General features: G+C 37.7%; 1 protein-coding gene across 6 annotated transcripts in view; it reads left to right on the top strand.

Moving 5' to 3' along the window:
* SOX5 (SRY-box transcription factor 5) overlaps window positions 1–12,755 on the top strand; it is a 957,215-nt gene that overhangs the window by 919,662 nt on the left and 24,798 nt on the right. For all 6 annotated transcript variants that reach the window (XM_040642245.1, XM_040642242.1, XM_040642244.1 and 3 more), the window contains one exon: window positions 9,926–10,071. In XM_040642245.1, the coding sequence (XP_040498179.1) occupies window positions 9,926–10,071 (146 nt within the window). The remainder of the gene's footprint in view (window positions 1–9,925; window positions 10,072–12,755) is intronic.

Here is a 12,755-nt window from a genome sequence, read left to right as displayed (position 1 = left end):
TAACATAAAATAAGAAGGATGATACCTCCCTGAAAGAGAAGACCAGAGTGGAAGCAGGTTTGGAAGACATAAGTATAAAGATGTAGTAAGTGTTGAAACACAAGCAGCCATTTAGGTATAGGTATTCAGGAGGAAACTATAAATGTAAGTCTAATATGTTAAAGGGTGCTAACATTTTAGATGTAGAATTATATGATATAAGGGGATTAAGAGTACACTTATCATGATGAGCACAGAGTAATGTATACAATTATTAAATCACTATCAAAACTAAGTATAGAATTATTAAATCACCATATTGAAACAAATATGACACTGTATGTTAGCTATACTAGAATTAAAAGAAATAAAGAAAATGAAAAGATATATGACCTGTAACAAAAAAAAAAGGAAGTTCACCAAAAAAGAATGTATAGTAAGAAGTGGGATAAAGAATCTCAGGTATTACCTACTGTACTAGTTACCTATTACTGCAAAGCAAATTAACCTAAAACTCAGGAGCTTAAAATAACCAGCATTCATTATCTCATAGTTTCTAAGGGTCAGAATTTGGAAGCAGCTTAGCTGGGTAGTTCTGGCTTAAGGCCTTATGGCTGCAATCAATGTGTTAGGCAGGGTTATAGTCCTCTATGGACTTTACTAGGGATAGATCTCCTTGCTCAAGATGTCTCACTCACATGGTTGTTGGCTAGAGGGTCAGGTGCTCCAAGAGGGAGAGCAAGGAGAAAGCCACAGTGCGTTTTATGACCTAGTCTCAAGAGTCACACAGAGTCCAGTCTGCTCTATTCTCTTCATTGTAAGAGAATCACAAGGGCAGCCCAACTCAAGGGAAGAGGAATATCAAAGTATCATTGGCACATTTTAAAACCAGCACACTTTTTTAGGGGGGAAACTGATAAGGAGCAAGTGACTATCTTAGAATAAGAATGAAGATAGGGCAGTGTCATGCTAGCCTAGGAAAAATGAAAGTTTCAAAAAAGAAGGGGTTATTTAATGATGTCCCACTTGGCAGAAAAGTTAAAAAAAATGAAAAAGAAAAGGCTTATGATTTAGCTGCAGCTCATGGAGAGGTAAACTCTGACAGAGAAGTTTTAGGAGAATGCCTTAACAGAATTTCTATCACAATGATTTGAAGACTATGAGGAGAGAAAATGCAGTTGATCTATAGACCAGTCTTTTTGTAAGCTTGGTGTGGAGAAGTGATTATTTTAAAAGGACTGTGTAGAGACAGGTTTTAAAATAGGGCAATCATTCACACACACACACACACACACACACACATATGTAGTCATATATATATATAAAGTCAAGGGGAAGAAGAGTCAGAGACAGATAAGGATATGAAAGAGAGCACAGATGATGATGGAACAAGACACAAGAGATCATGAGAAAGGATTAACGTTGGAGAGGAGCAAAGCCCCTCTTTTTTCTGAGACTGAACAAAACGAAGGGGAAAAAAAGGGTAAAGTTACAGAGAAATTGTGGGATGGACCAAAAAACACAAAAAACAAAAAACTGAAGGAATGTATTTCAAGTGCTTCAGTCTCCACAGAGCAGAATTCCAGATTATTTGCCAAGAGGAAGCCAGTCTAGGGCAGTGGGACAGCAGTGAGAGCAGACACTATGAAAACTTAAGTTCTGAGAAGTTTGAAAAAGGTTGGGGTACACGTCCACTTTTTATCATATGCACCACTCTGTGATGGCCTAACTCCGTTACTCCACTCCACGTCCTAAATGGACTCCAAGATAAGACTTGCTTTCATGTCTTAAGTATGTAAAAGAAAAAATATTTTATTTGGCAGGAATGATTCACTTCCATAATAGACATGAGGGCTCATAAATATCACAGTGCTGGTCTGTGAGCTACTTTTGTAATGTCACCAGAACTAGAGCTTTTAACAAAATAACTGATAGATCTGCATTTTTATCATATGAGGATTTTTTACTTCAGCATTCCAGGGATTAAGTATGACAAAATATTTTAAAAAGGCAAGAATGTATTTAATGACATTTATCATCTGACTTTCTCCACTACTAAAACTTCCCTTAGTTTTTTTTTTTTTCCCTGAAAAATCCCTTCACCACGTACACATCCACACATCCCTCATAGTTTCCAAGGATTTGAGGCCACTACAATTTTCTTTTCTCTTTTCAGCAAATGCAGATGTTGAAAGCTGAAACTGTAATGAGTAATAATGTAGTTGGATAAAAGCTGTGTGCATTAATGGTGTTATAAAGGTCACCCCTGAAAGAAGAATTAATGTGTTATGCCGTTAATAAACCAAGGAAAACTGTGAACTAAAAGATAACTTAAGTTATCGTTAATGACATGGGCTCTTTGCTATATATCTATTAGCTACAAATATAGAAAGTGAGTTTTTGCGGTGGGTGACCAATATTACGGTGTATTCTGTAAGAATGCCTTTGATATGGTGTGCAAAGGGTAGGTTGCTCCAAAAGAAGGGGAATCCTTAAAAGGTATGAGTCGTTCAGAAGAATGATGGATAAGTTTAGAATCTTCTGGCCAAATGCTATCTTTCTTTTATTGGCCTTTTTCACCTATGTTGCACATATGTATAATACTTTTAACATTTTTTGAAGCATTTTTAATCTAGTTCTCACTGAAGCTAATTTTAGAATTATAGACCCTAAAATAGATAGAGCAGATATTCATATCATCCAGTCAAAACTCGTTATTTTACAGATAAGGAACCGGGGCCTAAGGAGGCTAAGTGCTTACCCAGGGATTCTAAGTAAGTTCCTGTCACAGGGTAGACAGTTCTGTGACTCTATGTTTATTTCCTCTGTTTTAATTTCAAGAAAACGACTGTACAAGAAAACCTAGTAACTTGGCCAGACTCACAGCCAGTGGAGGTTGAGGCCATAGGGATTCATGATCTCTGGTTGGCATGCTCCCTTTTCAGTCGTTGCCTATTGGTAGGCTTTCTGTGTTCGGTGCTATTCTCAGTCATTTATCTAGCCTTTCACTCGTTCATTGAATAAATGGGTATTAAATGTCTTCTCTATGCCATACATTTTGCAGAATGGTGAGCAGATGGAAGTTTGGAGGATGAGCAGATGAAAGTCTTGGATAGAGGCTTTAGATAGCCTCCAGTCTTGTTCTATTAAGTCTTTGGAAGATACTAGAATGTATTATGCTTACCCTTTATTCTTCGGGGGCATTAACAAATGATAGATAGAATGAGGAAAAATATTTTCCAGTTCATTAATTTGGTACTTTATTTCTACAACTTGTTAATTTAAAATATAATGGCATGAAGGAGGATATTACCTTGACGTTTCATTAGTTTACAATTTTAATCAGAAAAACTTCTATGAGGGTAGGTTATTGAACAAAAATACTGTAATAGTTTAATAGAAAGCCAGTGGATTGTCAGGAAGTTGACAGTGTTATTCAACATCTGGCAATTAACATTTGCATAGCACTTTACAATTTACAAATTGCTTTCACATTTATAATCTAATTAATTCTTGTGAGTTTTCACAGATGAAGAAGTGGCTACATATCAGGGTGCCCAAAATTTGATGATGATAAGTGACCTCAACAATAGAAAAAAATCAGTATTTGTTGAAAATAACTTGAAACACATGTGCCCTTACTTTTACTTCTAGCTGAAAAGTCCTATGTAAAATAAATATGTAGTAAATAAGAATTTGTATTGCCTTCATAGCATCTGTTAAATCCATGAGTTCAATAAATTTGTGTCGTCATGCTACAGGCTTCCATCAATGTGATGACACAGATAATCAACTTGGAATTATAAAGGTAGATACTTTCAACTTAGAAATATGCATTTATTCCTTCAGTGGACCCTGCCATGGGCCAAAGGAATAAGAGATTGAAAATTTTTGAATGCCCTCGAGTAGTTCAAAGACTGGTATGAAAGACAAACTTAAACAAATGGAAGACCATGTGACAGTAAAAGCACATATAAGATTTTGAAGGAGCACAGAGATGAGAAGTTCTAATGTTGCCAAGGAGCGTGCCTGGGGTATATCAGGGAAGTCATTATAGAAGGGATGACATTTGAATAAAGTCCCAAACACACTAGCAAGAAAGAGTATTTCAATAAAAGAGAAGAGCTTGGGAGAGAGAGGTGGGGGTGGGAGGGGACAGGCCAGTGCTTGGAATAGGAAATAGTCCTATGCAGCTTAAGCACAGAACTCTGGAGAGACCAGCAGGAAGTGACGCGGGAAAGATAAGCAGAATCAATAGCATGAGGAGACTTTCAGGCCATTGTAAAGTGTTTGGAATTTATCCCAGAATGACATTTTTGGGGGAACATTACAGGGTTTCTTGTTCCAATATATCTGGGAAAAGCTGCATATTTTTGTTATCTCTTGAAGATTCACAGTGCACACTAACGTTATCAAGATCTTGGGAATTTATGCAATGAAGAAACCTTTTTCACTTTAATTTAGTATTTCCCACACTTATTTGAACATGGAATTATTTTTTCACAGAATATTACATCTCATCTTATGATCCTATGATCTTAAGCACTAAGGTATGGAGAGATGGGTTTTTAATCAGGTAAAATGACATGATCCAAATTCCTTCTGGGGGGATATTTTGGAATGCTTTACCTGGAAGCAGATAAAGGAGATAGATTCAAGGATTGTAAGTCTAACATTAGGGAAACCAGTTAAGAGGTTAGGACATTGGCCCAGGTGAGATATGAGGGGCCTTTAGTGAAAGTGAGGACCATGAGAATGAAGAAGACACACATTTGAAAGCTGAGGAGGAAGCATAACTGTCACAGCTTGGGTGCTTATTACATATATGGGGTAAAGATCTCTTAGGTGACCCCCAGGTAACTGAATGGGCCACTAGAAAGGGATATGGAATGTAGAAAGACATTGGGAAGATGTCTAATTCTAAGACAGTGGGAAAATGACAAATACTATGCTAGACGTGTTGCATTTCAGATATTCATGAGACATTCAAGTAGAGAAGTTTGGTAGACAGATATGTGTATCTAAAAATCAGGAAGGATTTGAGGAAGACAGCAGATATTTTATAGTACTTGGGATCACTTCTTGACTCTTGGAGCACGCTTAGACCACTTGTGGTATTTGGTGTCTAAGGCTGCTGCAACAAATTACCATAAACTGGGTCGCTTAAACTAGGCATTGATTGTCTCACTATTTGAAGGCTAGAAATCTAAAGTAAAGGTGTCAGCGGGGTTAGTTCTTTCTGTAGGCTCTGAGGGAGAATCTGTCCCATGCCTCACCTCACTCCTTATGGCTACTGGTAATCCTTGGTGTTCCCGGTTTATGATGATACATAATTCCAGTTTCTGCCTCCATATTCACATGTCCTTCTCCCCCGTGTCTCTGTGTCAGATCTCTCTCTCCTTTCTAAGAACACCAGTCATTGAATTTAAGGCCCACCTGAAATCCAGTGTGATCTCATTTCAAGATCCTTAACTTAATTACATCTGCAAAGACTCTGTTTCCAAATAAGGTCACATTTACAGATACTAGGGTTAGGCCACCGACATATCTTTTTGAAAGACACAATTCAACCATTACAAGTGGTTTCCTGTTTTTCCTTCTACCTTTTAACAGTTTCTTGCCTTGTGGAACAACTAGTACTCTTTCTGTTTCGATTTTATCCTAAGATTGCTCATGAGTTTCCTAAGCTGACCATGGAATTTAACAACGCTTAAAAATACAAACTTTAAATAGATGTCATATTATACCATTTACCATTTTTGTAATAGAACAAATGTAAGGTCGATGGAAGAATTAAATGAAATAACACGTTATTTCCAGGTTATCCCTTTTTTTTCTGCCCCTGAAAATATATAAAAAGGGCCTTTTTAATTTTGAAAATTTTGTGGTAGTGATTAAAAGGAAACACCAAGGCAAAAAAATCAAACTGTGATGAATTTAACAAAGTTACAGAATCTTGCAGATTTCTTACACTAATGATCCCTAACCTACATTTTCCAAATCTCAGTCGAGGTGCTAACTGGAAGCCATATTGACCATTGCCTTCCCACTTCCCTCGTTAGACTGAAGCTCACCAAACCTCTCCTAAGCAAATACCCACCTTCAAACCCTAACTTATGATGAAGTTGGTGCCTAAATATATAATGCAGACTGAATAAAATCTATCAACTGATCATTTGTGGGGTTGTATGGTGTGACTCCCTTTCCTTGAACCTCTGTACCAACAAGAAATGATATCCCTTCACAGCTTTTATCATTATTGACAAAGCCATACAATAAGACTGCTGAGGGTGAGCATACAGAGAAAATGAAAGTGAAAAGAAAAGAAAGGAATTAACATTTTCTACTGCCTCCTCAGGTACCAAGTGCTATCTACTCCTTCACAAGATGTGTTATTTTGTTTAATTCTTCCATCAACCTGACATTTATTTTACAGTTGGTGGGAATGGAAACTCAAATTAAGTGTTATAATTTTGCAAATATCACACTTCCCAAGAAATAGAAACCCAGACCCATCAGCATCCAATGCCTAAATCCTATCTATTTCACTATACCATTTTGTAAATAAACTGACAGTGAATAATTTTCGTGGACCATTTATTATGCAAGACTGTATTAACTCATTTATGTTATCTAGTGAGTGTTATCTCCATTTCACCAATAAGATAATTGAGATTTAAATGGGTAAGACGAACATGTAAAATTTATAGAGCTTATAAGTGGCAAAGTTATTATTTTAATTCAGGCTTTTCCAACTTCAAAATGCCAACTTTTTCTGAAGATTGTAACTGTGGACCAAATCTAAGGAGGAGATGAAGAACAGATCCCAGGAAAGGATATGAAGATGGAGGAAGCAGAGAGAAAAGGGGATCCACGTTATGATGAGAAACAAAGAAGAAAGGAATTTCTATAATGAGGGGATTGTCAGGTCATTCTGCAAGCCATGACAAGTGTCCCTTGGATTTGGCAATTTAAAAGAGCAAGGGCAGCAGAAACAAGATTATAGCAGAAATGGAAGAGTGAGGAAGGAATGGGAGAGTGTGATAAGAATCTTAGACGGCAAAGAGAGACAGTTGTAAAGAGAATGCAACACAAAGTTGAAAGAAAATTTATTTGCTCGTCTCAGGTGGAGAAACTTAAGTACTTACAAACTGAAGTGGTAGAGATGGTGGAGAAGATCTGGATGACATAAATGTGAAAGAGAATGACCAATGGAGAGGTATAGAAATCTAGAGCACAAGTTGGGGGGATTTGCCTTGAATGAAAGTAGAGACACCATTTTCACTAAAGCAGGAGGAGGCAATGGGCAGAAATGGAGACAGATTTGAAGCTAGCATGGAGTAGGGGTCAGGGTGGGGGTGGGGCAGGAAGGTGAAAGTTCAGCCTTATTGACCAATAAGGAGTTTCCAAAATCGGAGTTTAAGCCATTTGGCAGGAGAGAGGGAATCAGCAAGACTGGTAATTTAGTGACAGTGATGAGAACAAAATGGAAAGAACCAGCAAACAATCCTGTTATGATTCAACTCTGTAACATATAAATGGCCTTAAAATTTAACACAGCAGATACAAATGTTAGATTTCATAAAGCATTTTAACTAAAATTCAAGAGTCTCTAAACGCAAGAATGTTTATTTTAAAGTGGACGCCTATTTCCACCTGCCTAAGAACACACACCTCAAACTGGAAATAGACATTACAGAACATATGTCTGTCAGTTATTCACCCCCATATAATTTGCATCCCTTTTGCATCTATATTAATCATTTTTCCTGCACAATGTTATCTTGGCAGCACCTAAAGACATAAAGAATTCATACTTTTATTCAACGCCATGTGCCAAACCATTTCAAAATGTATTTGTGCTCTGGAGAAGCTAAATAGACTGCAAAAATGCATGATGCCCGGCCGTATATAAACAGGGGTTAGAGCATAGGAAAATCAGGCTGATCCTCTTAAGATCTTTTACTAAATGAGAACATATCCTGAGACCATCACTCTCCTATACGAGCTGTATTTCTTTCGAGAGTAGTAGTGTTCATGAACAGAATCAGTTCAAGAATAATATATTAAGAAGGTTGTTCAGCAGAACGAAGACAGGATGCTGAGGATAATATAAGGTTAAAAACCACAGTAATTTGAAGTAAACATTAACCCTAAAGGCTTGACCTAGGTCTAAATAGTTGTTCCCAATTCATATTATATTTGTAATGAGCAAGGATGTTTTGTTCTTTGAATACGTTCCAATGAATTGAGCTCTGAAAAAGGAAAACATATAGTCGCTCTTGAGGCTCCTCTTGCTGTTGCCTACACTGGAACTTATCTTTCTGCCTCAAGGAGATCAGAGGATGAGGTCTAGTCTGTGCATGTCGGGGGGTTGGGGGAAGCGTGGATCATTTCGAAACCCTCCAGCACTGAAGCACTGCCCTAATCTGACACCAGTTTCTTCAATAGAAACGTTTAAGCAGTAAGAACGTATTCTATGTTTTTTGGCAATCAACAGATCAGATAGAAAAGTCTAGCAATACGATGAGGATGTGTAATCTGACATGATTAGACAAGGCTCTGTAGTACCAGAACATTCATAATTGAGACAAAGAAAGAGTATTAATAACACTTTCCTAACACAGCAGTTAGCCATTTTATATTTCCTTTCTTTAATCTTAGTGTTTTTCAACAAATCATGGGATTTAATAGCGTGTTTTGGCAGATTAGAGGATTTATGGCCCAGATGTTTTTTGTTCTAAAAATGGATTAGGGTGTAAAGTTTGCTGGAATCCATGGAACATGTTGAGGCAAGCCGGTCATTTTATGTGTGATTAGTGCCTGCCTTCTGTCTCACAGTCCCTCCATCTGTCACAATTCACCAATGGATCTGGTTAGATTTAGCCTCATGTCACAAACAAGTCCCTTTTCTGGGCAATTTCATATTATAGATTCAGTTTATGCCATTTTATGCCCTAGTTAAAAGATAGGGAGAGTGAAAGATGATATATTAGCTTTCCTTTCAATATTTACAAAACAGTCTTTTCCCATCGGTATTCTACCCTAAAGTCATGCGGATGATCATAATAGTGTGCATCAAATAAATAAGTGACCAGTGTTAAAATTAAGGTAAAAATTAGTGTTCCTTATACCTGTTATTCTTTAAAAGAAATATTTTGACAATTTTTTTTTACTTACTCTGGATTGTGGAGCTGTAGACAAATTAGTCATTTGACCATCTTGTTAGGAGTGTGAATTAAGTGTGACTGTAGTTTTCAGTAGCCACAATTTCTTATCATACAATTCACAGGTGCTTGGTTCCATTCTGTGCTTGAAATTTGGCCCCTTAACTCTTACAAGTTTGTATCCATAGCAAACCAGTGCCACCTGTGGTTTCCTTCATCATCAATGGATGGGGGGGCGGGGAACAATCTCCTTTCACTTAGTTAATAATGATTTATTCCTTCTGTATATAACAACCCTAATAGTGCTGTATGCAGACTCTGAACTGACCTTTCCAATACGATGAGAATGTCAATAGAGTAATAATCATCATACCTCTATCCTATAGTAACATTCAAATGATCCTTACATGAAAAAAAAATCAAAGGTAGGTTTTATTTTTGCACTACAAAATATTCAGATAACTGAAAAAAAAGTTAATTTCAAAATTATATTTTATACTTCTTTCCAAGCATGTGGAAACAACTATATTTGACTTAAATATTCCATTTGCATTACAGATGCTTGGCAACACATTCACGTATGACTCTGAGTCAGGCATTATCAATTACTCATTCATTCATTCATTTTAGACTCATGAAATTGAGAAAGTATTATATGCCAGACACTAGCCATTACCCCTCCCCCGCAAAAAAAGGCATGTTGTGGTTTTTTTATGGTTAAAGGTTAACCTCACCATGCATTTGTACAAAACATAGCCTTTGTTCTGTCACATCCTCAGGTTATTTAAATGACCATGATGCTGTCACCAAGGCAATCCAAGAGGCTCGGCAGATGAAGGAGCAGCTTCGGCGGGAGCAGCAGGTGCTTGACGGGAAGGTGGCTGTTGTGAATAGTCTAGGTCTCAATAACTGCCGGACAGAAAAGGTTAGTTCCTAAAATAATGGACTTTCCAAAAACACTTCAATTGCCTAAATGCTTTTTTTCTTCTTTGTTTTCTCATCTTCTCACCACCTCAGAATGAGGGTTCCCCCTCCGTTTCCCCACCCCACCCCCGTCAGTACAGAAATCTTCATGCCCATCCTAATCAAAACCATCTGGAAATGAGAAGAGTTGTAATTCTCTTCTATCCATCTCCAAATTGACAATTAATATCCCCCTTTCTGCCACCAGTTTGCATTAAAATGGAATGGCATTTGAAATATCTGAGTCGGAGTGAAAGTTTTGCTTTACAGAGATGCTTAACTTGTATTTGGGGATGAGCTGGATTTGAAAATGCTGAATCTTCTTTAATCAGCATAAGCTTGGATGATACCCATGCTTGTAGCCTAAGTAACTAGGATCCTGAGCCTGTCATAATATGTTTCCAATGCAAAGCACTGTCAAGTTTTAGATGACTGCAGAATTGGAAATTTTGACTTTATTATAAAACAAAATGTGCTTTTTAAAACTTGGACATTATTATTATACCTAAGCCCAGTGAAACTGCTGAATTTATCTGAGATGTAGTAATGTCAAACTCTTTTGTCTAAGCTACATTGTATTTTACTCAGAAAAATACTATGTCATTACAGAATGCTCCAAATGATGTACTTACCTTGGTCATATTTGAAATTTTTGAATTGAAAATTTAAAATGTTACTGAGTCTTGTTTTTACAATCCTGTAGCTAAAGAGGAAAAAAATGATCAGCTACTTAGCAGTAACTTGAAAGTTAACCCTCTTGGGAAGCTTGCGAGTCAAACAGTGGTGTCCAGAATGAGCAGATTGCTAATTGGATAGCTTTCTGGTTTCCCAGGTTTTATATGGAATTTGGTGTGCAATCTCTAAGAAGCTTACAGTCTGCACAGTGGAGGTGAAATCTGTGTGTGATCCCGTCACAACTTACTTTTCCTCTGGTCCAAACATGGGTCAAAAGGATGGAGAAATGACTCCAATCCTGCTCTGTTCCTGGAGGGGAGAGGGATACATCCCTGGCAGGCACACAGCATAAGAAGAGCGATACTGGTGCAGCGAGGAGGGCACAAAATTTTCCTAGCTAAGCACCAGAAGGGAAGGGGAAAAGCAAAGTGACAGCTCTAAGAAGGACTGATAGCAAGCATAAAGGAATTTATATTCAAATATTTAAACATTCTTGAAAGGATGCTTGAACAGAAATTCCTTTTCTCTGCTCCCCATGTAGAAATGAGTTTAACACTCAGCCAGATGCTAATGCAAAGTGACTCAAGCTATTCCTCGCAAGCATAGCTAAATTGCCGTTATTTGTTAAGCGCATTGAATTCAGCTGTGGATACAGCAGTTGGTTGCATTCAGCAAGCATCTGTACCCTTTTTTTTTTTTTAATCCTCCAAAGCAGAGACAACTCTACCTATCTCCCCCCTCTCCTCCCCTGTGCTGGCTGGGAATTGTCAAGTGACAACCGACCAAATCCTTTTGGACAGGAAGCCTTCATCCTGAGTTCTATATACTTGCAAAACAGGCCTTGTGGTTGGATCAGGGAGCCCATTAAAAGCACTTTGATGGTATGGAAATTCATCTTCATGAAGCTCCTAGGCCCCTAAGCAGCATGCTGTTTAGCTGTGGTTACAGATCGCTCATTCAGATCGGAGGGCAATAATTGTGCTGACGGCTTGTAAGGCAGTGGAAGTACATAAAATAATCCCGGGCCCTCCACCATGGCACTGCGAGTTAATCTCCTCTAATACAGATCAGCTGTTGTTCTAACACATGACTTTATGCCGGCTCCAGTGACTCTGCTCAGCCTTTTGATTAAGTACCAGGAGTGGAGCCATCTGCATTCACTTTACTCCATAGTTGTCCATTGTTAGGGGACTTTACTTCCACTTCGTGCTCCTCCTCTACAATCAGACTTTATTTTATTTCTCTGATTAGCACCTTCTCCATTTGTATTGCAGGAGGGAGAGTTGCCTCTTGTGGAACACTACTGCCTTCAATTTCCGCTTCTTTTTTCTAGCATTATAACTTTTTAGAAATCAATTTTTGGAGTGATACTTGCCAAAACCTGTTGGCCAGTTAAGATGTCTCCATTCTCCAGAAGGCTGTCATTCCCAAATCTCTTCACATGCCCAGTTGAGTTACACCGTCAACTACAGTCTTATATTTTCATGGGTTTTTAAGTGAAAATCTTAAAATATGGAAGTGAAACAGTTCCATTATTACAATAGTATGGAAGACTTTGGTAAAGTGTAAGTAAATCTTTTCAGCAGAAGGGTCTGAACGACACCTCGCTACCTGACAATGAAAGTGTGATTTTTGAAGCTCTCTGAGAAGCAGATATTAACTGTTGTTGCCTTTTCCTGTTGAACTAGCTTGGGTGCCATTTCTGTAATACTAATGATTCATCTATGGGCAACTCATGGGTATCAGATAATGTCAAATTTATATCCTTTAATTAACACCTGCTGCGTATGAGGGGTAGTATTGTGTGCTTGAGATACTGTATTGAACAAGAAGATAAGTCCCCTGCCTTTATAAAGTTTATAGTTTAAATCAAATTATTATTTCGACTATTAATCATGGCATCTTTATGTGTGTGAGCCTACTTGTAGGAAGTGAATAAAGGCCCCACCCATTTTGCTTAGCCTATCAGAC

The sequence above is a fragment of the Ursus maritimus genome, unplaced genomic scaffold (genome assembly GCF_017311325.1).
Source record: "Ursus maritimus isolate PB19 unplaced genomic scaffold, ASM1731132v1 scaffold_26, whole genome shotgun sequence".
Lineage (NCBI taxonomy): Eukaryota > Metazoa > Chordata > Mammalia > Carnivora > Ursidae > Ursus > Ursus maritimus.
This window is presented reverse-complemented; position numbering and strand designations above follow the sequence as displayed.